The sequence below is a fragment of the Nymphalis io genome, chromosome 30 (assembly GCF_905147045.1).
Source record: "Nymphalis io chromosome 30, ilAglIoxx1.1, whole genome shotgun sequence".
Lineage (NCBI taxonomy): Eukaryota > Metazoa > Arthropoda > Insecta > Lepidoptera > Nymphalidae > Nymphalis > Nymphalis io.
The window spans coordinates 1,377,400-1,405,299 of record NC_065917.1 but is presented as its reverse complement, the minus strand read 5'-3'; the positions used below and the strand labels follow the sequence as shown (position 1 = coordinate 1,405,299).

Genomic DNA, 27,900 nt, shown 5'->3' with positions numbered 1-27,900 from the left:
CGATAGGGATGGGCAAAGTGTGGAGGCGTATTTCCCCAAGTGGTTGCCAAAAGGAAAAATACACTGGAAAAATATACCCACCGAAGGGAAGGGCCCCCGAAACCCCCCCGGAAGTGGCCGCCGGGACCCCACCTTCCGGTCACCAACCGGCACAACAGTCCACTCCGAGATTATGCGTGGCCTGGTGGGGCAGCCTCGCGAGCTGGTTAGGCACGCTCGGGCCCCTGAACTATGCCACGGGCGGCCAGCGGAACAGCCGTTTCTTCGGGTCTCCCTGTCCGGCAGGTCAATACAGTTTCCCCCGGCATTGGTTCAACAGCCGTCTCCATTGGACCAACACCCATCGCGGCAATACTCGCTCGGGCGAAATTCTTTTCTAAATTCCTCATTTATTAAATTAAAACAAGTGTATTTATCACTTTTATTTGAGGTCACAAACAATGTGTTTTTATCTCGTATTTCTTTTGTCTCTTAATTGTCTTTTAAAATTTTATTCCTATACTTTTGTTAAAATTAATTATTTTTAAATAAAAAAAAAATTTTAAATAATATCGCCGTTTTGCATTTTTTTAACTGAATAAGTAACTTTGTATTGCAGTACAACTGTCACTTGTTATCATGAATTTCCCTGACAATTGACGTTTACTTCTGTCATTTTTCTTGAAAATATAAAAATCTTGAAACAGCCGATTATTGTCGGTTTCATGTTTATTACTGATATAATAATAACAAAATTGTAAATAGTTATAATTACATAATAAAGTTCAATGAAGTGTATATATACAAATCGTGTAGTTTATAAATAAAACATTTTATAAACTTGTAATTGAGAAATTACGCCCGGAAAGTGCGTAGTAATAAATTAAAAATAAATTTAATTACTTGCTTTTTTCGCTTAATTAAGCTTGTTGTTTTTTTAAACATTTCATTCAGAAAATAAATTAAAATAATAGATGTTATTCAGTGTATTTTCAGTTATTTTTTTTTACAGAATGCTTAAAAGTGTTTAAACATGGCAAAGGACAATATAATCTCGAAGAAAATTGTTAAAACCAAAACTAATTTTGGCGATCATAAATGCAAAATATGTACCAAGGTAGTATATTATATATACTTCTTCTTTTACTTCACAGAGAAATTAAGAGTTAAAAAAATATTGAATATTCAAAATTAAAAAAAAAATTACATGCAAATAGATTCAATACAATATTTTTAGCTATTTATTAATTAGTGGTAGTAATGTGGATGTTACTTTGTTAGAGAAAGTATCACATAAAATACTTATTAAAGTATAGCTTATTTCAAGTGATAAAGGAAAGAATGAACCATAGAGTACAATATTTTGTCATTTTTAAAATTGAGCAAAGTTTATATTGACAATATAGAAACCAAATACAACCAAAGGCACAGGTGCAAATGCTTGTCGACAAATTGTAATTAAAAATTAAAAACAAATTACAAAAGGAAGGGCCTGGCAATATAATTAGCCCTGTGAAATTATGTAAACACATATAGCCTATTTTCATCCAAGAATAATTATTTATAAATGCTCTTCTATATTATGCACCACAAACAGTTCTGGATTAAAATATCTTTATTCATAACTCTATTCCACATAAAATATAACTTATCTTGTTTTTGACGGTGAAGGAAAACAACGTGAGGAAATCTGCATGTGTCTAATTTCATTAAAATTATGCCACATGTGTATTCTACTAACCCGCATTGGAGCAGCGTGGTGGAATAAGCTCCAAACCTTCTCCTCAAAAGGGAGAGGAGGCCTTAGCCCAGCAGTGGGACATTAATAGGCTGTTACTGTTTACTGTTGCTTACATAAAATCACTTTGGAGTAATCAGATTTCGACTTACACTGCCAAGCATTTGCCAGCTTGCCTACCAATTAAAAAATAATAACTTTTTTAGAGATTCTCGGATAAATCTGGATTGGCCCATCACATCCAGCTCCATTCAGCTGAACGTCCATTTTCCTGTCACTTGTGTTCGCACACATGTAAAACTAAGAAGTATTTGAGCAAACACATAAAGAGGGTGCACAATGCGGCAACTGAGCACGAGTGTAGCTTCTGCGGAAGGAAGTTCCATTACAAGAGTCTGTTGGATCACCACATGTATATACATACAGGTTAGTTGTATGGGTTTGTTTTTTAAATCAGCCACTTAATGGTGTTCACCACCATAAACATTGACACTGCGAGAAATATTAACCATCCCTTACATCCTCAATGTATCACCAACCTTGGGAACTAAGATGTTATGTCCCTTATGACTTGTTACACTGGCTTACTTACCTTTAAAAAAGTACAAAACACTATTAATTATTGCTGTTTAGTCATAGAATATCTAATGAGTGAGTGGTACTTACCCAGGCGAGCTTGCACAAAGCCCTATCACCAAGGGAATATAAATAATAAAAGCTTTACGAGCTTCCACTGCTAAGCAAACACTGCCCTCTCTTGAGGAGATGATTAAGTGCTTCATCTACCTCCAGATGATTTATAAACACAAATGAACCGTATTATGGAAGTTGGAAATGTGTATATTATGTCTCGGAAAGCACGTAAAGCCGTTAGTCTTGCGCCTGAACTCTTTCCGTTTGTGTCGAATTTGTTTGCGTGAAGGTGAGAGAGTTAGTGTGCTTGTATTTGTCGAGCTGTATTACTTCTCGCTCTATTGGCTCGTACCTTTAGAATGACCAGTGTGACCGAAGCCGTTTACAAGGACATCATCTCTCCAGCCACTTACCACGATACCAGTCATAAGTAGTTATTAGTCTCCCCCCCCTCCCCTTCTATAGCAGAAAGTAAATAAATGCATAGTAGTAATAACAGCCTGTGAATGTCCCACTGCTAGGCTAAAGCCTCCTCTCCTTATTTGAGGAATAGGTTTGGAGCTTATTCCACCACGCTGCTCCAATGCGGGTTGGTGGAATACACATGTGGCAGAATTTCAATGAAATTAGACACATGCAGGTTTCCTCACGATGTTTTCCTTCACCGTCAAGCACGAGATGAATTATAATCACAAATTAAGCACATGAAATCAGTGGTGCTTGCCCGGGTTTGAACCCACGATCATCGGTTAAGATTGACGCGTTCTAACCACTGGGCCGCCTCGGCTTAAATGTATATATAAATAAAATAATCTTCGTTTGTAAATACATAAAACGAGAATGGCTGGACCGATTTGGATTTGGCTTTGGGAAATTTCCTATTGTTTACATTACATTTCTCAGTCAAGGAACTGCCACGCGTACCCCTGTTTATAACTCTTGTCCTCTCATTGATGATTTTAGTTATGACATATAATAAGAATTACAAGGAAAAGTTTAATTTAAAATTTCCATCGAGATTATATTACAGAAATATTAACATGAGTGTCCAAATTATTTCATTGATTGTAATCTCTTCTTTTTCTCGTCCTTATTCTTTTTCTGTCCTACGTGGGGTCGGCATATCCCTCCCGATTTCAACGGCGTCCTAAGCCGAGGTCCGGCCTCACAGGCACCCTTAGGACGTCCGTCTCTCTTGAGCCCCTAGTGGCTCCTAACATCCGGCTGAGTATAACTCGCCCATCCCGCCCTGTGACGCTGTAGAGGCCAGTAGCCAACAGCATTACACTGTCCGAAAACCGGGTCGGCACAACGTGGTTTTTCCTTCCACTTCTCTCCGTCACTCGTCACTCACGCACACACTTACACAATCCATCCGTAACAGCCTGTGAATGTCCCACTGCTGGGCTAAAGGCCTCCTCTCCTCTTTTTGAGGAGAAGGTTTGGAGCTTATTCCACCACGCTGCTCCAATGCGGGTTGGTAGAATTCGCATGTGGCAGAACTTCAGTGAAATTAGACACATGCAGGTTTCCTCACGATGTTTTCCTTCACCGTAAAGCACGAGATGAATTATAATCACAAATACACAATCCATCCACCGTCCCCTATATCCATCAACATTCATAGATTGTAATATCGAATTACACCATTGATTTTGAAATACTGCACAGTAACGGTATTAGTACTACCAGCGTTCTGGGCGAGATTGTTATGGTGTCCCCGAACCCGCTAATCGAACCCATGCGAAAAATGTACAGTAACAGCCTGTGAATGTCCCACTGCTGGGCTAAGGCCTCCTCTCCCTTTTTTGAGGGAAGTTGACACATGACACATTTCAGTGAAATTAGACACATGCAGGTTTCTTCACGATGTTTTCCTTCACCGTCAAGCACGAGATGAATTATAATCTGAAATTAAGCACATGAAAATTCAGTGGTGCTTGCCCGGGATTGAACCCACGATCATCGGTTAAAATTCACGCGTTCTCACCGCTGGGCCATCTCGGCTTTTTTTCGGTGAAAAATGTAAAAGCAAACAATTAAATTAGTAGAAATTAGTTACTCTGGCAACCCTGATGAGCCATAGCCAAACCGACCACTATGTAGATATATAGTGCTCTAATATTTATGTTTTTTTTTTTAATATTTCAGACGAGAGACCTTTCAAGTGTGACTCCTGCGGCAAGGGTTTCAACACGAGCTATTCATTGAACACACACAAATATATACATACAGGTAAATGCATATATATATAATAATATCGTGCCTCGGAAAGCACGTAAAGCCGTTGGTCCTGCGCCTGAACTCTTTCCGGTCGTGTCGGATCGCCGTCCCATCGGATTATGAGAGTTAGGGAACAGAGAGTGCACCTGTGTTTGCGCACACACTCGTGCACTATAATATCTCCTGCGCAGTTGGCGAATCTCTCTCGAGATTGGCCGCCGTGGCCGAAATCGGTCTGGAGGACATTATTTTATATACATATATACTAATATTGTAAATGCGAAAAAACTTTGTCTGTTTGTTACGAGGTCACGACTTAACCACTGAACCGATTAATGAAATTCGGTATGAAGCAAGGTTGAATCCCGAGGAAGGATGAAATGTACCACGGTAACACCAACACTTGTACTTCTATATATTTTTAGCTTCAGAAGTGGTACTTAAATAATTTGATGAGCCGGTTGGAGTGGATGGTAGATACTTGCCTTTCACTCCGAAGGTTGAAGGTTCGATTCCCACCCGGGACAGATATTTGTGTTCATGAACATGTCTGTTTGTCTGGTTTCCATAGTACGAGCTCTGCTTAGCTTGGGATCAGATGGCCGTGTGTGAAAAACGTCGCAGGATATTATTATTATTATTAATTGCAAAAGAAAACAAATTAGAGCTAGGTTTTTTTCACTTATAATTAATTCAAATTTTAATTAGCAACATCAAACGTATAGTTAAGTCTTAACATATTTACTTTTTCGGATTTGTGCCGTCTGGGTAGGTACCACCCACTTAATACATTCTATTCTTGACGAGCCGGTTGGCGTGGTTGGTAGATACTTGCCTTTTCACGCCGAAGGTTGTGGGTTCGATTCCCACCCAGGACAGACATTTGTGTGCATGAACATGTCTGTTTGTCCTGAGTCTGGGTGTAGTTTTCTATATAAGTACGTATTTACAAAAGAAAAGTAGTATATGTAGTATATCAGTTGTCTGGTTTCGATAGCACAAGCTTTGTACAAGCTTAATTTGGGATCAGATGGCCGTGTGTGAAAAATGTCCCAGGATATTATAAATGTCCCAGGATATTATAAATGTCCCAGGATATTATAAATGTCCCAGGATATTATAAATGTCCCAGGATATTATAAATGTCCCAGGATATTATAAATGTCCCAGGGTATTATAAATGTCCCAGGATATTATAAATGTCCCAGGATATTATAAATGTCCCAGGGTATTATAAATGTCCCAGGATATTATAAATGTCCCAGGATATTATAAATGTCCCAGGATATTACTGGATATACTGGTGGTAGGGCTTTGTGCAAGCTCGTCTGGGTAGGTACCACCCACTCATCAGATATTCTACCGCAAAACAGCAATACTTGATATTGTTGTGTTCCGGTTTGAAGGGTGAGTGAGCCAGTGTAATTACAGGCACAAGGGACATAAAATCTTAGTTCCCAAGGTTGGTGGCGCATTGGATATGTAAGCGATGGTTGACATTTCTTACAATGCCAATGTCTAAGAGCGTTGGTGACCACTTACCATCAGGTGGCCCATATGCTCGTCCGCCTTCCTATTCTATAAAAAAAAAAAAAAAAATGTCCCAGGATATTATAAATTTCCCAGGGTATTATAAATGTCCCAGGATATTATAAATGTCCCAGGATATTATAAATGTCCCAGGGTATTATAAATGTCCCAGGATATTATAAATGTCCCAGGATATTATAAATGTCCCAGGATATTATTGTCGCGAGTAATACTTAGTATTGTTGTGTTCCGGTTTGAAGAGTGAGTGTGTTAGTGTAGATCCAGGCACAGTGGCATAATATTTTAGTTCCCAAGGTTAGTGTTGCAATGGTGATTTATGGCATGTATATTTCTCATTGCCAATGTCTATCGAGCTGAGATGGCCCAGTGGTAAGAACGCGTGAATCTTAACCGATGATCGTGGGTTCAGACCCGGGCAAGCACCAGTGAATTTTCATGTGCTTAATTTATGATTATAATTCATCTCGTGCTAAACGGTGAAGGGAAACATCGTGCGGAAACCTGCATGTGTCTAGTTTCACTGAAATTCTGCCACATGTGTATTCCACCAACCCGCATTGGAGCAGCGTGGTGGAATAAGCTCCGTACCTTCTCCTCAAAAACGGAGAGGAGGCCTTAGCCCAGCAGTGGGATTTTCACAGGCTGTTACTTTACTTTACTTTACAATGTCTATGGGCGATGGTGACAACTTACCATTATTTGGCAAATAGCCGTTCTATATAACGGTGTCAATAAAAAAATACAGAATTTTAAAGTCAATCAATTTTATTAAATAACAATAATTCTCTTTAAATATTTACTATAATAAGCGTCTTCAACACAATCGGACGGTTTAACGCATTGGCCGGAACTTTCGACGTATCTAAAAAAAAAAAAAAAATGGTACACTAAACGCTTTCACGTATTCATCAGGAGTACGGACATGGTCATTTGGTACTCAACTCCTGAACATTTACCTGAAGCTAGTTAATAAAGCTTGATAAAGTTGTACACACTATTGCTATGTTTTATATAAATAAGTTAGCATTCCGTAAACTAATTCGTACTTGGAGGTGGATGGCTGACCAGACTGTACTCTTGTTAACTGTAATAATTGTCTAACTTATTTCTCGTCTAGACTGAAATATATAGAATGGTGGTAGGGATTTGTGCAAGCTCGTCTGGGTAGGTACCGCCCACTCATCAGATATTCTACCGCTAAACAGCAGTATTTGGTATTGTTGTTCTGGTTTGATGGGTGAGTGAGCCAGTGTAATTACAGGCTCAAGAGACATAAAATCTTAGTTCCCAAGGTTAGTGGCGCATTGGCGATGTAAGCGATGGTTAACATTTCTTACAATGCCAATGTCTATGGGCGTTGGTGAACACTTACCATCAGGTGACCCATATGCTCGTCTACATATATTATAAAAAAAAATCTTATATGTATAAGCGAAATACCACTCAACATGAGATCAAAACTATTCTCCCGATTGTTGTGAAATTTCTCACAGTTACTCCTTCGAGACGCTCATTATTAACGGATTTTACGCAAATCCTATCCAAAATACATTTTTCGTGGAATAAAATTATTATTATTATCATTAAATGAAAACACTAGCTCACCCAGCCCTACAAAAGCACCCGGGGATGGATACCGTGAGGCAGTGCCGGGACTTCAACGTGATTACATTCGTATGGCTCCTGTGCAGGTCGACGGACTTCCTCAAATACTTGAGGATTTTGTTCACGTCGAATATGTTGTTACGGAGATCTGTGGTCTGGCCGAATATGTTGTTTAGGAGAATCTGGAATTTTGATTCGATTTCATTGCATAATTATTAAAAAATGATGGTTTTCATGGTGGTTATAGTTAGGTGGACGGGCTAATGGGCCATTTAATGGTTAAGCAGTCACCATCGCCCATAGACATTGGAGATATAAGGAATATTAAGCACTCATTACATCGCCAATGCGCCGCCAACCTTGGGAACTAGAGGTTATGTTCTCTGTGCCAGTCGTGTAGTTCACACTTAACTCAAGACGTAAGCCGAGATGGCCTATTGGTTAGAACGCGTGAATCTTAACCGACGATCGTGGGTTCAAACCCGGGCAAGCACCACTGAGTTTTCATGTGCTTAATTTGTGATTATAATTCATCTCGTGCTTTACGGTGAAGGAAAACATCGAGAGAAAACCTGCATGTGTCTAATTTCATTGAAATTATGCCACATGTGTATTCTACCAACCCGCCTTCAAGCAGCGTGGTAGAATAAGCTCCAAACCATCTCAAAAGGGAGAGGAGGCCTAAGCCCAGCAGAGGGATATTAACAGGCTGTTACTATGTGTACTGTAAGGTTTTTATTACACACTATATAAAATATATTTTATTTTATTTTATCAGCTGTGTTGACACCCTGTGCGCACACACAGTCTTCAACTCGCGCCACTGTCAATATTTCTCATTTTCCCGCGCTTTGCGATGCGTGTCACCGCATTTGACAAATGGATAGATACACAGATAATATATATTCATTTTTCATATAAAGTACTTTTTCAAAATATTCCTTATATTAAATTTATTAAGAGAGATAAGACATTATTTATAAACAGCTTATTGTACTGTGTACAAATTTTATTAATAAAATAATTCATTGCAAATTTCGTTTTAGATGTTATGTCCCTTGTGCCTGATGTTACATTGGATACAATGAATGGGCTTAAAAAAGTATAGTTATAATACCTCGGTCATTTCATCGGTGAATTTGAAAATAGAATTCGCGTAATCGTTTAAAACATTCGTCATTATGGATAAGAATTTACTATCGAAATTCGATCTTCTAGAACATTCCTTTCGAACGATTTTACCAATTAACAAACTCGGTTTAAATTTCTCCAAATACCAACATTTCTTCGTCGTATTAACTTTCATATAACCCTTGCCATATTTATTGTAGCTTTTATTGACTTTCTTATTTAGACGTAATGTGTCTTTTTCATTTTGTACGGTTTTAAATATTTCATTAGTATAATTTTGTATGTGTGCGTGAATGTTTTCATTAGAATATATGTCATTTTTAGAAGGTTCTTTATACTCGTCTTTAGGTTCTTTATCATGTATAGAATTTTGTCTTAGACCATGCATATTTTTGTATATTGTATATTCGTTAAAATAATCATCTTTGAATATATTTTTATTTATATTCTTATTTCCCAGCTGTTCTTGGACTGATTTATTATAATCTGTCATTATCAATCTGTAATTTTAAATCGAGTTAACATCATGTTGTTAGAAAGCTACTTTTTTATGACATAGTAACTACTAAATATGCTTTAAAAAAATATGGCGCCTGACTTGACAGGCGGGGGGGCTTAAATTATCCATCTTGTGCTTAGCGGTCAATAGATACATCGCTAGGGAACTATGTGTGTGGGATGAGCCTTTATTTAAGAAATAATGAATATTTGCAATGTTTTTAAGGAATATCTATTCATGTTTAACCCTCAGTTTAAGGTGAAGCTTGTGTTATCAATAGGATGACTAGAACGGGTCAGATTGGAAGCCGTTTCCACGCTGCTCCAACGCAGGTTGGTGGTTAAAAAAGCATACACGTACTCAAAGCAGTGTAATAAGACTCATGCAGGTTACCTCACGATGTTTTCTTTATAACGACGAGACGAATCATAAAAACATATGAAACCTCATTAAATTATACATTAATTATATTATTTATATACGTACTACTACTAGTATACTACCTCTCGATGGCGTTTCTGATGCTTGCGCATAAAACGGGACACGAGAATCCTGTGGGCGTCCACGGCATCGCGTTAGTGTCCTCGCAGAAAACTCTAGCATCGATCACATTATGTGACAATATTAAATATATAAATAATATCAACAACCAAATCATCTAGCTGGTTACTAAGTATATAAGCCTTTATGTATATAAACTTTTGCTAAATATCGTATACACTTTATCACACGTTCATTGTATGCATTTTATAATTATTTCTGGTAATTGAAAAGCTATCAGCTTCAAGCGCTTTTAAATGATTGCTATGAATATATGTATATGAATTTATAACACAAAGCGCTGTTTTTTGGTATGGTTATTTTAAGTATGTCGTATCGTAAAGCGTTATGATTTGAAATCTGATGAGTTTGTTTTGGGGTTCATTCTCGAAAGAGATTAACTAATTCGGATATTTTACACCATAGGTACACAGTGGAAATTCCCCGCCTACGTACGAAGCGCTTTGAGTCTACATTCATCATTCGCACTGCGAAACTATGGAATCCTTTGCCTGAGTCCGTATTTCCTGATAGGTACAATGTTGGTGTCTTCAAATCCAGAGTAAACAGGTTTCTTAGAGGCAAGCGTGCTAAATCTTAGGCCGTGTCGATGCTTAACATCAGGCAAGTCAACGGTCAAACGCTGGCCTATTAATTGTAAAAAAAACACAGTTGTGCACTATAATATCTCCTGCGCAGTAGGCTAATCTCTCTTCAGATTGGCCGCCGATTTATTTACAATAAATGTAGTTATATAAAATGTAAATTGAACAAGAAACGCTAAGATATATAGCTAGTTCAGCAATTAAAGTTAATTATCGGCTACCTAACATCATTTAATCAAATGTAACCAGCGTAATTGCTTTCTAATTACGTGTATTTTTAGTTCGTACTCATAATTTTAATCAAAATTAAACAAAATGTTTTTTTTTTTTCATGTTTCACTTCAAGGCAATGTCATTTAAGAGCCTTATTTTCTTTTTAACTGTATCCAAATTGGTCCCATTGATATCGAAATCTGATAATGGGGTCCATTGAAAATTTAGGGAACTCCTCTAATATTACAGGCATGTTTAGCGGCTTTGGTATTATCATCTAAGTATCATATATAGTGGCGTATATATGCCATGTCTCCAGGCGCATTGATGGCTGATGGAGCCGACACGTGTTAGAGTGGAGACCACATTTAGGCAAACGTAGTGTAGGACGCCCTGTGGCAAGGTGGACTGACGATTTGAAAAAGGTGGCAGGATCGGGATGGTTGGCGTTCTATGGAGGAGACTTTCGTCCAGATACTTAGCTAAGTTCTCCTCTGAGGATACTTCCTCTTTGTGGATACATATGTGGTGTGACACATGCAGGTTCTAATGTAATAATACATTTATTTATTTATTTAATCTTAAGAAAACAAACAGTTATGACATATATATACTTATCTATATAAGTATGTATTTACAAAAGAGAAATAGTATATGTAGCATATCAGTTGTCTGGTTTCCATAGTACGAGCTCTGATTAGTTTGGGATCAGATGGCCGTGTGTGAAAAATGTCCTAGGATATTATTATATTATTATTTAAAAAAAATATTTATCACATTAAAAAAAAATCATATACCAATTAAGTCTTCACAAATAATTAAATCAAAAATATATAGCTGAATAATAGCAAATTAAAATTTAAAGATTATTTAAAATTTTACGGAATATGACCAAATTAATAAACATCCACTTTATATAGTTTTTATTTATTTGTTTATAAACATCAACAAGTATAACAATAAATATATACAATAAGCCAAAAGTCATCACCAATTATTTAAATAATTGCCTACTTTTTTACAGGTATTCTAGTAATACTTAAAATATAAGTCAACATTGTAAAAACCTAATTATATAATAGAATGAATTAATAAAAGAAAACGTTATAAAATTAATAAAAATATTGATATAATATGACGAAGGTTTTAAATAGAGTTTTGTGTTCGGTTATTCAAGAGACTATCAAAACTACTTGTCGCAGTTTTATGATCAGACGTCCCGAAATTTCTAAAGCAATGGGTTTATGTCACTACCTACGAAATGGCAACAAGCTATCCAATAATGCCACATACATTATAATCAATTGTAAATAAACTATAATAAAATATATATAGAATCTAGAATTTGTATATAATCTCAGGATTATACCCTGGGCACATTAGTATAATGAGCCTCCCTATGTCCGTAACATTGAAATATTTTTTTCGCTAATAAATATGGGTTATCGTTTGGTAGTCTGGAAGGGGTCCCTATCGATGGCCCTGGGCAAGTGCCCAGTGGGAAAGAGAGGCCTGCATAAATTACGAACAAAAACATATTTTTGTTGGAAAAAGTATAGTAATATAAATGACTTAGATAAAAAACTGCTTTGGGGTGTTATGGTTTATAGCTCACTAATTTCTTTTATAGAATTGGAAGGCGGACGAGCATATGGGCCACCTGATGGTAAGTGGTCACCAACGCCCATAGACATTGGCATTGTAAGAAATGTTAACCATCGCTTACATCACCAATGCGCCACCAAACTTGGGAACTAAGATGTTATGTCCCTTGTGCACACTTTATTACACTGGCTCACTCATCCCTCAAACTGGAACACAACAATACCAAGTACAGCTGTTTTACGGTAGAATATCTGATGAGTGGGTGGTACCTACCCAGACGAGCTTGCATAAAGCTGTACCACCAGTAGTGTTTTAGGGAGGGGTGAGGGAGGAGTTAAATATATAGAAAATTTGTTTATGTACCTGGAGTTCAAGCTTGTTTCATATCAATAATACGTCCTATCTAGTTGGCTAGCCAACTCCAATTGGCCACGTTGGCCGAAATCGTGGTCATCATCATCATCATCTAAAAAAAACACCAACTTTCCTTCCAGATATAAAACCGTTCCAGTGCAAATACTGTGACTACGCGTGTCGTGACAAATCGACGTTGAGGAAACATCAGGAACGGCACCTGGGCATCAGGAAGTACTTCCAGTGCAAGATGTGCGATAAGGGGTATGTGTGTATGTGGTGATTAGAGCCTTCATGGTCCGGTCTATGGAGTCGAGATGGCAGAGTCTAGCAACACCACCGAGAACGATGTCCTCGGTTAAAGAAAACTTGGGCCGCCTGTTGTTCAGTGGACACCACCGCCCATAGACATTGGCGCTGTAAGATATATTAACACGTTAACTGCCATAGTAAAATTCTGATGACGATTTTTTTTCATTTTTGTTTTTTGGTTGTGTATTCAAGTAAATCGCATTATATGACTATTTTAATTTGTTTCCGGTGATTATAATATAAAATAATGTAAAAAAATAACATGTCTGGCATATGTGCCTGACAAGGCCCAAATGAAATAAAACATAGCTATTGGGCCATGTTTCGCGAGAAATCACTCGATGCGGTGCTCGGCCGTTTGAACAAAAGTACCTACGCGTGTCGTAGTTCATCCCTTGCAGGTTGTAACCTGTCCGGGGCGGCGGCGCGTGCCATGCGATGTACCTACAGTGTTTATTTAGTCGCATCGAATTAGCTGCGGAAGTAAGTGCGCGCACCCATTGCTCTATTTTTTTTTGTGTTTTTGGAGATTTTGCGTGACGATTATAATAGCTAATTATAATCATGTCCATTATTGACAATACGTGTGATTTTGAATTCTCGTTAATAGATTTGCAAGCAATTGACGACCTAGAAAAACAATTGACTCAAAGAGATTCCCCGCTGTTAGAAATTCCATGTTATAGTGAAATATGTGACGATACAGAAGTAATTTATAGACGAGGAAACAGGAAGAGGCGGTATGTGATAGAAAGTGGTGACGAAGATGAAAACCCAGAAAAGCAGGTTTGCACAAGGCTTGAGACCGATTTATGGTATGAACCAGCGGGTAAACAAAGAAGAATTATACCTTTCACAGAGTGCTCTGGTTTCAAACCTTATAATTTGAGAAATACGATGTCAAAATCCAAACCAGAAGATTTCTATTCTTTGTTAGTTCCGGATAGTGTGTTTCATAACATAGCTATGGAAACAAACCGATTTGCTGCTCAGACGATTACTAAACTTACATCAAAAAATCAAATAAAACGAGGATCGCGACTGCTTAGTTGGTCTGATACAAACCAAGACGAAATCAAAAGGTTTTTTGGTTTGATTTTATATATGGGCATAGTTAGATTGCCTAAGCTAGCAGATTATTGGTCAACAGACCCCCCTGATTTGAAAATTTTGTTACGAATGGTACATTTTTCTAACAACGATAACCAAAGATACGGCGACCGACTGTTCAAAATACGTGAATTGGTAAATATTTTGAATCTAAACTTTGAAAAATATTACTATCCTCGAGAAAATCTCTGTATTGATGAGTCTTTGGTACCACTTCGGGGTCGCATTATATTCCGACAATATATGAAATTGAAGAGACACAAATATGGAATCAAAGTTTTTAAGTTATGTACTAATCCAGGCTACACTAACAGAATTCAAATATATGCGGGAAAGAGAGGCGAGACCGAAACTACAACCCCAACCAATGTTGTGATGTCACTTATGGAAGGATATCTTCAAAAAGGTCATACATTATATACCGATAACTGGTATACCAGTATTGATCTTGGACGCAAGTTGTTAGACAAAGAAACGCATCTTGTAGGTACTTTGCGAAGAAATAGAAAATATTTGCCTAAAGATGTTATAAACGGAAAGATAAAAAAAGGAGAGTTTAGAGCTAAAGAAAATGAAGATGGTATGACATGTATGAAATGGAAGGACAAAAGGGATGTTTATTTACTGTCTACGAAACATTCTATTGGATTTACAAGGACATACAAAAGAGACAAAGAAATAATAAAACCAAAAATTGTAGTCGATTATAACAACGCGAAATCTTCTGTGGACCTATCTGATCAAATGATCGCATACTCAACACCTTTGAGAAAAACTGAAAATTGGTACAGAAAACTTGCTGTTGAACTGGTGATGAACACTGCATTACTCAATTCTTACATAATTTATAAAGAAACCACGAAGTCTAAAATAGGTATAGTAGAATATAGGAAAAAGCTGTGCAAATATCTAACAGAATCGGGCAAAGAAAACAGTAATCCTGACATTCCATTGACAAGAAATAGGAGGCAAAAGCATGAGCTAAAAAAGAAAGAAGGACCTGTAAAAAAATCTAGAAAGTACTGTTCACGGTGCTATAAAGTAAATGTTCAAACAATCGACAGAAATTATGCTAGAAAGAAGACTAAGCAAGTGAATACTTATTGCCCACAATGCCCTAATGAACCACATTTTTGCCTATCTTGTTTCAACGAGGAACATAAAACAATGTAACTTTTCCTTGACCTCTCTGACTGATTATTGTATTCAGGGCCGTCTTTACCAGGGGGTGCAAGGGGTACGGTGCACAAGGGCGCGGAGCGCACGCGGGCGCCTTTTGAGCGCCGAATTTTTGGATATTTTATTGAACTTAACGCCATTGCCTATGTTCAGCAGCAGGCGCCGGGCAGCCTCCGAGGGCGCAGGCTGAGTCCCGCACCCCGGCGCAGAATAGACTTAAGACGGCCCTGATGGTATTTCATTACTCAAAATGACATTTTTTTATAATTTTCTAAGCTCTTTAAGCCCAAAATATGATTATATCGAACAATAAAAAGTTCTCATAGTTTCATTGTGTTACATTTTATTTTTCTCAATAAAACCTAAATAAATCCTGTTCTAAACATAAAAACGTTAGGCCAAGTTGAACATAGTTTTTCCAGGGTCTTGTCAGTCAATTTTAATAGACAATAATGAGCTAAACGTGCCGGACAGCTCCCTGGGATCATCTGAATTACATACTGTGGCGTCAGTCACCCGGGACTGACATGACCTTAACAGGTACCATGTCTGTCAAGCACCGGTGCCTGACATGGCAGTTAACGTGTTAACAATTCTTTATATCGCAAATACACCAACAACCTTGAAAACTAAATATTTATGTCCTTTGTGTTTGTTGTTACACTGGCTTACTCAACATTCGAACAGGATAATACTACATATGTATTGCTGTTCCGTAGTGTGGCTATGTGATGAGTGAGTTATACCTAGATTGGCTTGCAAAAAGCTCTACAAAGCAAGTAGAAAGGTGTGTGCGCAAATAAAATATTTTTCTTTTTTACTTGATTTTTTTTTCTGGTGAGTGTGCAATTAAGTTGTTTAATAATAATAAAACTACAATAATAATCCGGTTCAACGGCAAATCTGAAAGGATTTATAAGAATCTAGTCTCCGGAGCAACGTCTTTAAACTCTTGAACTGAGCGTTTCTCGACGAAAAAACTCAGTATTTTACTGTTCCGACCCGGTTATTCCATAGACCAGGAGAAGGCTAATGGAATAACCGGGTCCAAAGCCTCCTATTTTAAGGAGTTAAAAGAGGACACTGATACCGCGGTGATAAATATATGATAACTTCGTCTGGGGGTCTTTGATCCCAACCATAAATTTCTATTTCCAGCTATAAAACGAAGCGAGTTCTCAAACTCCACATTGCTGAGGCTCATTTGGACATGGAAATTAAGAAAAAGCCATGCGTTCACTGTGGGAAGATGTTCAAATCGAATACGACCTTAAACTCTCATATTGTAAGTATGTTTTCAGTGTAATGTTCTCTATTAACACCTAAACATATATTATAAGGGTGAAAGTGGGTTTTTTTGTTACGCACGCGTCTTGCAACGTCTGTTATGATATTTTCAAGCACGTTGCTAGGGGTATGGAATATTTCATAGAGTACTTAATCCTCTTCCAAATTGATAAAACTGTGGTCAGAATTTAGTACATAATAATTATGTTGTATTAAGTTAACATATATATGTAATTTTAAACAAGAATTACCGAGTGTCCTGCCGGGTCTTCTACAGAACCGGTGGTAGCGCTTGGCGATTTGTAGACTTATTTGAATGTCTCCAGAAATTGGTCCACGAGAAGATATACTCGTGCAAGTGCGATATATGCGGTGTTGAAATAAGCAACAAGTACAATATGGCGGCCCATCTCACGAAACACGTGCACGCCAAGCCCTTCGAATGCAGCTTTGAAGGGTGTACGAAAAAGTTCAAAGATAAGGTATGTATTCGTTTAAGGGAAATTGTTGAAAATATTTGTTATACAATGACAGCCAAAATAAAGAATAATAATAATATATAATAATAATAATCATAATCCGATGGGACGGCAATCCGACACGACCGGAAAGAGATCAGCCGCAGGACCAACGGCTTTACGTGCTTTCCGAGGCACGGGAGTGTACACACTTCCAACTTCCAGACTCCAGGCTGCTACTGAGAATTTTCTGACAGAAAAACCCAATAACTTTTTATTGGCCCGACCTGGGAATTGAACCCAGGACCTCCGGGTCTGCGGCCTTACATCAAGCCACTAGACCAACGAGGTAGTCAAATTCAAAATAAAGAATCCTTAGCGTGAATTTTGATACCGTTTGAAGTGTAAGTGCTGACTGCCTCGATGTCGAGTGGCTAGCTTTAAGGCCAAATATTTATTTAGAAGTAAAGATAAACAAACCTTAGATACACATTCCACGATAACATCTCCGCTGTATTGTACACCACAAACACTTCTCGATCAATATATCTCTATATATAACACGACACTGTTACACTTAACTACTTATATGCACTTTAATCTTACTTACAAAGTTTTGATAACAACTTCACTGATATAATTAAAAACCGTAATTACTGTTATGTATTATTATATTTACTGGTAGTAGGTCTTTGTGCACGCTCGTCTGGGTAGATACCACCCACTCATCAGATATTCTACCGCAAAACAGCAGTACTTAGTATTATGTCTATGGGCGTTGGTGACCACTTACCATCAGGTGGCCCATATGCTAGTTCGCCTTCCCATACTATAAAAAAATATCTAAATTTCGTATTCTGCGGTTAAGGAGAACTACGTCTGTCGGTTGAAACTTACCACACCTTTATGTGGTAGAAAAACTTCAAACTTTCTCTACAATAGTAGAGGCAACCTCTAAGCCCAGTGAGACATGAAAAGGCAGTTACATTATATATAGACACTAGCTAGAGTTTCGAAGAAGATTTTAGTAAATAAGCTATTTATATATAAGCGAAATACCACTAACTGACCCATTACGAGATCTCCAAAATTATACGTTCGATTGACTTGAATGTTAGCATAGTTACTCCATTTTCACAGTAGACGCTTACTGAGAACGGGTTTCGAACAAATAATAATAATAATAATATCCTGGAACATTTTTCACACACGGCCATCTGATCCCAAATTAAGCTTGTACAAAGCTTGTGCTATGGAAACCTGACAACTGATATACTATATATACTATTTTTCATTTGTAAATACATAGTTATATAGATAATTACACCCACACTCAAGCCAAACAAACATGTTCATGCACACAAATATCTGTCCTGGATGGGAATCGAACCCACAGCCTTCGGCGTGAAAGGCAAGCATCCACTAACCACGCCAACCGGCTCGTCGTCAAAATTCAATTCATAATGATGTTTGGAATATAAAATGTCAACTAATTAATAAGTTCTTGTTTCAAATAGATCGTTAACTTTTCAGAGTACCCTCAAAAAGCACTCATTGATCCACTATCCGGATCAACAGTACGTTTGTACGTTGTGCGAGAGACGCTTCACTCGGGTCAATCGTTTGAATGTGCACATGAAACAGCACAGAGCGAAAGAAAAATGTGCGGTTTGTGATTACTGTGGCACCAGGTGAGTGATGATCAACACTCTCGTCTCGTTTCTTTGTAGATGTGGGCACGTTGTGAAGGGCTTTTGGTTATGGATTGCGATTGGCTGATAACGGTGGTAATGATTATGATGATTGTGTTGTTGTAGCAGAGATGGCCCAGTGGTAAGAACGCGTGAATCTTGACCGATGATCGTGGGTTCAAATAATTAATTTGTGTTTATAATTCATCTCGTGCTTGACGGTGAAGGAAAACATCGTGCGGAAACCTGCATGTGTCTAATTTCATTAAAATTGTGCCACGTGCGTATTCTACCAATTTGGAGTAGCGTGATGGAAATAGCTCCAAACCTTCTCCTCAAAATGGGAGGGGAGGCCTTAGCCCAGCAGTGGGACATTAACAGGCTGTTACTGTTGTTCTGATGATGATTAAATCAGTGTTTATATTGATGGTGGTGATGATCATGAGTTTGTGGTGATAATGATGTTGATGGTGTGGTGATTCTGATGATTTTATTGTGATTATAATTTGATGTTGTTGGTGGTAATGGTGATGATCATGATGTACTCGGTGATGATAGTGATAATAACGAAGGTGATGATTTTTTCAAATATAACATGGTTGTTGTTCGTTTTCAGTTTTTACAGTAAGAACTACCTCCGAACTCACATAATGAAGAAGCATTGCATCAAAGAGGAGTACAAATGCGACGCGTGCGGGTTCCTCACGTACAACAAGCCGAGCCTGGTGATGCACATCAAGTACGGGCACGCGTTTGAACTGGTAAGCTCAACACTCCGCGAACGAAATCAGCTGGAGGACATGAAAAGGGCTGGTAGCGATTAGGGTCTCTTAAGGCCAGCAACGCCTGTAGCCCTCCGGTGTTGCAGGTGTCTATGGTTAATCGTAAGCTAGCGCTTGACTGTTATCACACCTGATGGTAAAGTGATGATACAGTCTAAAATGGAGCGCGCTTGCCTACAAGATGCCTATTCACTCTAGACTTGAAGGTACCCATATTGCAGGTGGTGGGGAAAACGGAGGTCGGGAGGGTATTCCAGACCTTCTTTATATTTTATTCACTTTCCATCAGGTGTGTCGTCCGTAATAGATTCCTCGTGGTGTGTCAATACGGTCTGATTAAACGACCCTTTTGGAATTAGGGCTTATAAGTAACAAATCGATTGAGTAATTATTCCACCGTGCACACGAGATTGCAATAATTTAAATCATGAATACAGATAAGGAAGTTAGAAAACAAAAATATCATAAATACTACTATTTACACCTTTATTTTTTATATAACCAAGCTCTGTGACGGATGACGTCACGCACTGCACGTGATTTCAACAGCGCTGGTGGGGGATGTTGCCGAGACCTTGAACGCGTTTGAAGTATATAGAATTCGAATTGTATATGAAAACAATTAATATTTGGCTTATATATTTATATCTGGATAGGATTTGAAGGATGAGTGAGCCAGTGTCACGTGCGCAAGGGACATAACATCTTCGTTCCCGAGGTTGGTAGCGCATTGACGACGTAAGGAATGGGTAATATTTCTTATAATCATTTTTTTTTTTTTTAGGATAGGCAGTGTAAGATTTGCAAGAAGTACTTCAAAATGCATAAATATTTAAAGTCGCATTATTGGAATACACATTGTATCAAATACAACATGTCCTTGAGGAAGTCGTGAGTATTGTTCTTATCTACATAATACACGATAGTAAAAATAATGACCAAAGGACCGATTTCGGCCACGGCGGCCAATCTCAAGAGAGATTAGCCAACTGCGCAGGAGATATTATAGTGCACAAGTGTGTGCGCAAATACAGGTGCACTCTCTATTCCCTAACTCTCATAATCCGATGGGACGGCAATCCGACACGACCGGAAAGAATTCAGGCGCAGGAACAACGGCTTTACGTGCTTTCCGAGGCACGGGAGTGCCCACACTTCCGACTTCCAGACTCTACCAATAACTTTTTTTACATCTAGCCAACCACGCATTACAATTGTAAGTGTATATAACATTCGTAGGTTATCGCGTAAACATGATTTATAAAGCAATAATAAGAATATCACCCGTTACCCAACACTATGATAATGAACGAGCCGGTTGGCGTGGTTGGTAGAACACTTGCCTTTCACGCCGAAGGTTGTGGGTTCGATTCCCACCCAGGACAGACATTGGTGTGCACAAACATGTCTGTGTGTCCTGAGTCTGGGTTCAATTATCTAAAAAAGTATGTATTTACAAAAGAAAAGTAGTATATGTAGTATATCAGTTGTCTGGTTTCCATAGCACAAGCTTTGTACAAGCTTAATTTGGGATCAGATGGCCGTGTGTGAAAAATGTCCCAGGATATTATTATTATTATTATAAAAATGAACTAACCGACATAAAATAAACAATTCGATTTTTTTAACTTAAATCATATTATACAAAGGATAAGATTTGTTTTTTTGCGTGTTTGTTTGTAATGGATAAACTCAAAAACTACGTAACCGGTTTTAGAAATTCTTTCATCTACAGAAAGCTTCATTATCAGCAATAATGTAACCAAAGGTATCAAAAAATCTCCTATAAAATATCTGTAAATATCCGAGTTGAATCATTGATTCAATCTTAATGATCACTGATTCAACTCGGGCGAAGACGGGACCGGGAGTAATGTAAGTTTATATAATGTCCCACTGCTGAGCTAAGGGCTCCTCTCCCTTTGAGGAGAAGGCTAGGAGCTTATTCCACCACGCTGCTCCAATGCCCGTTGGTAGAATGCACATGTGGCAGAATTTCAATGAAATTAGACACATGCAGGTTTCCTCACGATGTTTTCCTTCACCGTCAAGCATGAGATGAATTATAAACACAAATTAAACACATGAATATTCAGTGGTGCTTGCCCGGGTTTGAACCGACGGTCATCGGTTAAGATTCACGCGTAACCACTAAGCCATCTCTCTCTAAAGCCGAGAATAAATTTTAATACATGATAAAATGTATATTTTAGAAAAATGAAGAAAAATAAAATTATAATAGAAGAGGACGACAACGATGTGAAAGAGATAGAACTATTGCATGAAGTCAAAGTTGAACCATTAAGCGGTGAGTGAAATGATTAAGTATATTTAACGTAACGTTACTTACAGTATCAGTAACAGCCTGTTAATGTCCCACTGCTGGGCTAAGGCCTCCTCTTCCGTTTTTGAGAAGGTTTCGTTTACGGATAGTTGAATCGTCTAATTTATGTCTTTCTTTCCCTGACAAATATTTCTAGCAGACTCAGAATCAGATCTGAGGTCGATGGATTATTCGCGAATCGTACCATCAGGAGATACGCCAAGAACAGTAAAGAAGAAGAAAACGCCACCGACACGCTTCGAAGATTTCTTCGTGGAGCACACAATGCGACCTGATGAAAATGCTCAAGGTGAGGTCATGCGTTAGGGTTTGTTGGGTAGATAACACCCTCTCATCAGATATTTCGCCGCTAATCTCGATGTACATCATCATGTTTGCAATGTACCTTACATCGCCAATGCGCAACCGACCTTCGGAACTAAGATCCCTTGTGCCTGTAGTTACACTGGCTCACCCTTCAAAGCCATACTAATTACTGCTTAGCGGTGGAATATCTGATGAATGATTGGTACCTACCCAAACGGAAATATACAAAGCCTTACCACCAGGTAGAAATTGGGGACAGGAGCGCGTGTCTATTTTCTCATAAGGTCTCTTTGTACGAATAAATTGAGCATAAATCATTTTTTTGTCGAGGATGATTTACTTTTCATTAATAGAGAAAAAAAATCCCAGCAGTAGAAAAAAAATATTATAATTTTATTTAAAAGGTACAGACTCGGAGTATGTCAGGGCTAGCAATGCTCGAACGTCGGAAAGGTATCAACGTAAGACAGAGACGAACACATCGGTTAGAAAGAGACAGCACCGTACGGTGATGAAAATTGACATCGCAGGACAACCGGAAGGTGACAGTTTTGTAATTTTATATATTTAAGGGAAATTCTATAGTTGAGGTATAGAATATCGATGGTAGATTTTTGTGCTGGCTCTTCTGAGTTACTTTGTATTGACGGGCCGGTTGGCTTGGTTGGTAGATACTTGCCTTTCACGCCGAAGGTTGTGGTTCGATTCCCACCCAGGACAGGCTTTGTGTGCATGAACATGTCTGTTTGTCCTGAGTCTGGGTGTAATTATCTATATAAGTATGTATTTACAAAAGAGAAGTAGTATATGTAGTATATCAGTTGTCTGGTTTTCATAGTACGAGCTCTGTACAAGCTTAATTTGTGATCAGATGGTCGTGTCTGAAAAATGTCCCAGGATATTATTATTATTATTAAATACATTTGAAGAATGTTTTGTTTTCAAGATAGAGATGAGTAAGATCTACACGGACATACATATTTGTTGGAACAAATTAAAACTCTAACATCATAAAAAAATCGTCCATCTTGTAACATTTAAAAGATACTGCATAGGTTCAAGGCTTATTAATCAATGTATTCGGTATTACAGCTGGAATTGAAATAAATGATGTCACTATATCACAGCCTGATAAAATTTTCAATAATAAAACATCAGAAAATATAAATGAAATACATAAAGAAAAAGAAACAAATATAACCAAATCCAATAGAAATATTACTATGTCAAAATTAAATGATAACTATAGCGACGATGAAAACACAAATCAAATAGAAAACGAATATAATAAACATAAAACAAATCTAAACAAATCAAATGGAAATATCAACACTATAAATGTTTCTACGTCAAATAAAAATGTTAATGATGATGAATCTGTTGAAAATGATGATAATGGAGTTGATGATGAAAAAACATCACAATCAAAACGGATTAAGCTTAACACGCATCAATGTTACGTTTGTTTCAAGGTGAGCAATGTTTGTATAGACACTAGCTAATTGTCCCGGCATCGCACGGGTAGATATATATAGTAACAGTCTGTTAATGTCCCACTGCTGGGCTTAGGGCTCCTCTCCCTTTTGAGAAGGTTTGGAGCTTATTCCACCACGCTGCTCCAAGACACATGGCAGAATTTCAGTGATATTAGACACATGCAGGTTTCCTCACGATGTTTTCCTTCACCGTTAAGCACGAGATGAGTTATAAACTCAAATTAAGCAGATGAATATTCAGTGGTGCTTGCCCGGGCTTGAACCCACGATCATCGGTTAAGATTCACGAGTAACCACTAAGCCATCTCGGCACTCGGCAAAGATGGGGTAGATAAGAGGAAGAATGTATTTTGGATAGGATTTGCGTAAATTCTTAGTGAGCGTCTACGTTGAGGAAGGAGTAACTGTGACAAATTTCAAGTCAATCGGGCGGATAGCTTAGGAGATCTCGTGATGAGCGGCATATATATATATATATATATATAGTTGTTTGTATCAGAGAATTTTAATCAATTGTTGGTTCAAAAGTCAGGCAAGCACCATGGATTTATCATGTGCTTAATTTGTGTTTATATTTCATCTCGTGCTTGACGGTGAGGAACAAGCACGTGTCTTATTTTACTGCAATCCTATCACATTTTTATCCACCAACTCGCAATGGACCAGCGGAGTGGAATAAGCTCCAAGTCTTCTCCGAACGGAGAGGAGACCTTAGCCCATCAGTGGAACATTACACATGCTTGTTTGAATTTAAATAGCTTGTAAGTAAAAATAAACTTATATCAATAGGTTTTCGACTCCGCTTATTTAGTTTAAACCAATAACATTGCCAAATATTGAATTTCATTATTATGTACTTTCTTGATGGTAGGGCTTTGTAAGCCCATCTGGGTAGGCTCCACCCACTAATCAGATATCTAACTGCAAAATAGCGATAGTTATTATTGTTGTGCTCCGTTTTGAAGAGTGAGTGAGACAGGCACAAGGGACATAACATCTTCGTTCCCAAGGTTGGTGGCGCATTGGCGATGTAAGTGATGGTTAATACTACTTACGAAGCCAATTTGATACGAGTTCTTATTTTATATAAAAAAATATGTATAAATCAAAGTATTATTATATAGCTGTAAAGTTTATTCGTTTGACAGCGGTATACTTTGGATATATCAATTCAATTGACGGGCCAGTTGGCGTGGTTGGTAGATGCTTGCCTTTCAAGCCGAAGGTTGTGGGTTCGATTCCCACCCAGGACAGACATTTGTGTCTGTCCTGGGTGGGAAGTCTGGGTGTAATTATCTATATAAGTATGTATTTACAAAAGAAAAGTAGTATATGTAGCATATCAGTTGTCTAGTTTCCATGGCACAAGCTCTGCTTAATTTGGGATCAAATGGCCGTGTGTGAATAATGTCCCAGGATATTATTATTATTATTTGATAAAATATCCGCGTTTGATTATTTACAGTTATACGAAACAAGAGAGAAATTAATCAATCATTGCAAAGGACATTTCGACGTGTGTAACGTTAACATGTTAAAGAAGTGTCCGTTGTGCGATTACGTTACCAAACTAAACTTACCCAGGCACATGAATTTAGTACACAAACTAAATATAAAACTTCCCTTCGGTGGTATGAAAGATAGAAAAAATAATAACAACGGTTCGAGGTTTTTTTATAATGTAGAAAACGATAATATAAAAGAAGTAGAAGTCATACCGAGCGTAAATAATCTTAATAGACAAGAATGTGTCGCTCTTGATAGGAAAAAACGCACTGCCGATAATGATGGCTTGACGAAAACTAAACTGGTTAAGAAACACGGCGAATGGATTGTTGAAAAGGAAAAGATAAATGTAACAATTAATACAATCGTTCCAAAGATAAATAATGCGGATAGTGAAAATTATTTGAGTAGAATGAAGCTTATGTACAGGATAGCGAAAAATAATGGCCAAAAGATGTTATTCCCTTGTGATAAATGTAAGAAAATTTGCCAAACGCTAAGTGCACTTAAGTTGCACACGAGGAAACACGATCCCAACCCGAAGCCGTTTAAGAAGAAAGTATGGAAACACAAGTTGTCCGAAAACGAGCTGATGAAGTTGAACGATAAGCCACAGATGATAAATCCGAATCGATACGAAAAACCGAAGCCAATTGTCAATAGACATAAATGCGATCCGAAATTGAAAGAGTTCTACGAGACCAACATTAAAGGCGGCGATGTAGAATTTTGGCAGTTTCTGAAGATATTCAATAAAATGTCTCGAGAGAATGTCAACAGTTTCGCCGATTTGGAGAATCGTAAAGAATTCGGTGTACATTTCAGTCTGCCAGACACTAGGGAATCTAGTGCGACGAAAATAACTACAGTTAAAACCAAAAACGCGTTCAAACGTACAATAATGATCAGTAAGAGAAATCACGATAAGAGAAAAGCTATGATCGACGTTTTGAGGCGGAAATTTGCAAACTCAACTGTTGATACGTAAGATTCTTTGAAATGGGAAATGGTTTTTTTTTTGTTTCGTTATAAAATATTGTATATATGTTCATAATAAAATGCCTAATTTGTGTTTGCATGATGGCGTGTTCATGTGGATTTATTTTTAAAAAAACATTCGATGATTGAATTTGTGAGTAATTCTGTTAAAAAATTACGAACTTACATTAATTTATTAATGATATTAAAGCTAAGTAAAATTTAATCGACTTTGTATTCGATTCAATTCGATTTATCATTTAATCGATTGAAAACTACACATGCTTACAGCTTAAGAGATTTCCTATTGTAGGAGTAAGGGGCGTATCTTTATGTATAAAAAGCGTTCTTCAAAATGTATGAAATTTAGATGGCGCCGGTGCTAACAGTCTGTAGAGTGAAATGGAATTAGAAAGAAATAGTTTGACGTTTGCTGTCAAATTATTCTGTTGATCAAATTAATAAACGGCGCAATTTTAAAATAAGGATTCGGGCGGAACTCCATATGAGATACGCTTCCTTGCCTCTATCTACCACAGATTATAATAAAATAGTGAGACTTTTACAATATAAGTATTTTGTATGTCGTGAAATATCGTCATATCCGAGCGTTGCAATGTACTTATGAGAATGATGGCCTCCTGAATGATTGCGGCCAATAGACTAGCCAATTGCGCAGGATAATATATTGCACATGTGTGCGCAAACGCTAAATAATCCGATGGGCCGGCAAACCGACAGAATTGGAGAGGGTTAAGGCGTACGACCAACAGCTATACAAACCGAGGCATGCGAGTGTACATATTTATCCCGACTCCGAGCAATTGGGAATTTTTTGATAAAACCCCCGCCCGACCGTAGCCTTGAACCCAGACAAGGCTTTATATGCGATAATTGTTTAATAATAAGATTAAAAGTCCATTCATTAGAATAGTTAGCGTTTATATCAATATTAAAACTCTTTAGTTAAAATAGAAGCATTACACTTACTCATTGATAGTCAAATTAGAAACTAGCACCGGTTCTGGAAAGAAATATCCTGACCTGATGAGAACCGACGAAAGAAACGGTGTTTTTTATCATGTCTTGTATGTAATGGATGCTGTGGTTTCCTGTAACTGAGCACATAGATTTATAACTCACATAATGTATTAGAGCTTGTCACGTGCATTCCTTTTTGAAGATCCAAATAAAAATAACGAATTCTCAATATGAATGGAAATAAGCCAAGAGGCGACTGCTATCACCCATTATCTAGTTGTATAATAACTTTTTGCACAAGCTCTCCTTTACATTTTAAATTTAACAACAAGTTTGTTGAACTTTTATTTGGCGGACATTTTAGACAGAACAAAACTATGGCAATGAATCTCAAATTATTAGATTTGAGCCACACATACTAAAAGGTGAATTAAAAAAAACGCGAGTTTGTGAGAATGGATGGATGTATCTTTGTCACCATTTCACGAAAAAAAATGACGACATTTGGCGAGCCGGTTGGCGTGGTTGGTAGATACTTGTCTTTCACGCCGAAGGTTGTGGGTTCGATTCCCACCCAGGACAGACATTTGTGTGCATGAACATGTTTGTTTGTCCTGAGTCTAGGTGTAATTATCTATATAAGTATGTATTTACAAAAGAAAAGTAGTATATGTAGTATATCAGTTGTCTGGTTTCCATAGCACAAGCTTTGTACAAGCTTAATTTGGGATCAGATGGCCGTGTGTGAAAAATGTCGCAGGATATTATTATTATTATTATTAAAATATTAAATG

The 27,900-nt window shown here is 37.6% G+C and overlaps 3 protein-coding genes across 6 annotated transcripts in view; 1 reads left to right on the top strand and 2 right to left on the bottom strand.

Annotated features, from left to right (window-relative positions):
- LOC126779896 (catenin alpha) overlaps positions 1-27,900 on the bottom strand; it is a 400,158-nt gene that overhangs the window by 220,618 nt on the left and 151,640 nt on the right. The gene's annotated exons all lie outside the window — the stretch shown is intronic.
- On the top strand, positions 692-27,900 carry LOC126779891 (protein suppressor of hairy wing-like). Of its 2 annotated transcripts, none has more exons than XM_050504050.1 (15): positions 692-847; positions 992-1,096; positions 1,924-2,143; positions 4,502-4,585; positions 12,817-12,940; positions 16,436-16,562; positions 16,891-17,046; positions 18,556-18,713; positions 19,330-19,474; positions 20,280-20,386; positions 21,709-21,803; positions 21,979-22,128; positions 22,550-22,687; positions 23,238-23,617; positions 25,107-27,900. In XM_050504050.1, the coding sequence occupies exons 2-15, from the start codon at positions 1,013-1,015 to the stop codon at positions 26,133-26,135; spliced, it is 2,997 nt and encodes a 998-aa protein (XP_050360007.1). In that variant the 5' UTR covers positions 692-847; positions 992-1,012; the 3' UTR covers positions 26,136-27,900. The 2 variants fall into 2 exon arrangements, with proteins under 2 accessions (XP_050360007.1, XP_050360006.1); XM_050504049.1 differs by having other exon boundaries at positions 21,976-22,128.
- LOC126780068 (uncharacterized) lies at positions 6,878-10,198 on the bottom strand. Of its 3 annotated transcripts, none has more exons than XM_050504327.1 (4): positions 9,863-10,195; positions 8,847-9,360; positions 7,730-7,911; positions 6,878-6,986 (listed from the first exon to the last, which is right to left on the bottom strand). In XM_050504327.1, the coding sequence occupies exons 1-4, from the start codon at positions 10,015-10,017 to the stop codon at positions 6,893-6,895; spliced, it is 945 nt and encodes a 314-aa protein (XP_050360284.1). In that variant the 5' UTR covers positions 10,018-10,195; the 3' UTR covers positions 6,878-6,892. The 3 variants fall into 3 exon arrangements, with proteins under 3 accessions (XP_050360284.1, XP_050360286.1, XP_050360285.1); XM_050504329.1 differs by having other exon boundaries at positions 6,914-6,986; positions 7,795-7,911; positions 9,863-10,198; XM_050504328.1 differs by having other exon boundaries at positions 6,937-6,986; positions 7,762-7,911; positions 9,863-10,198.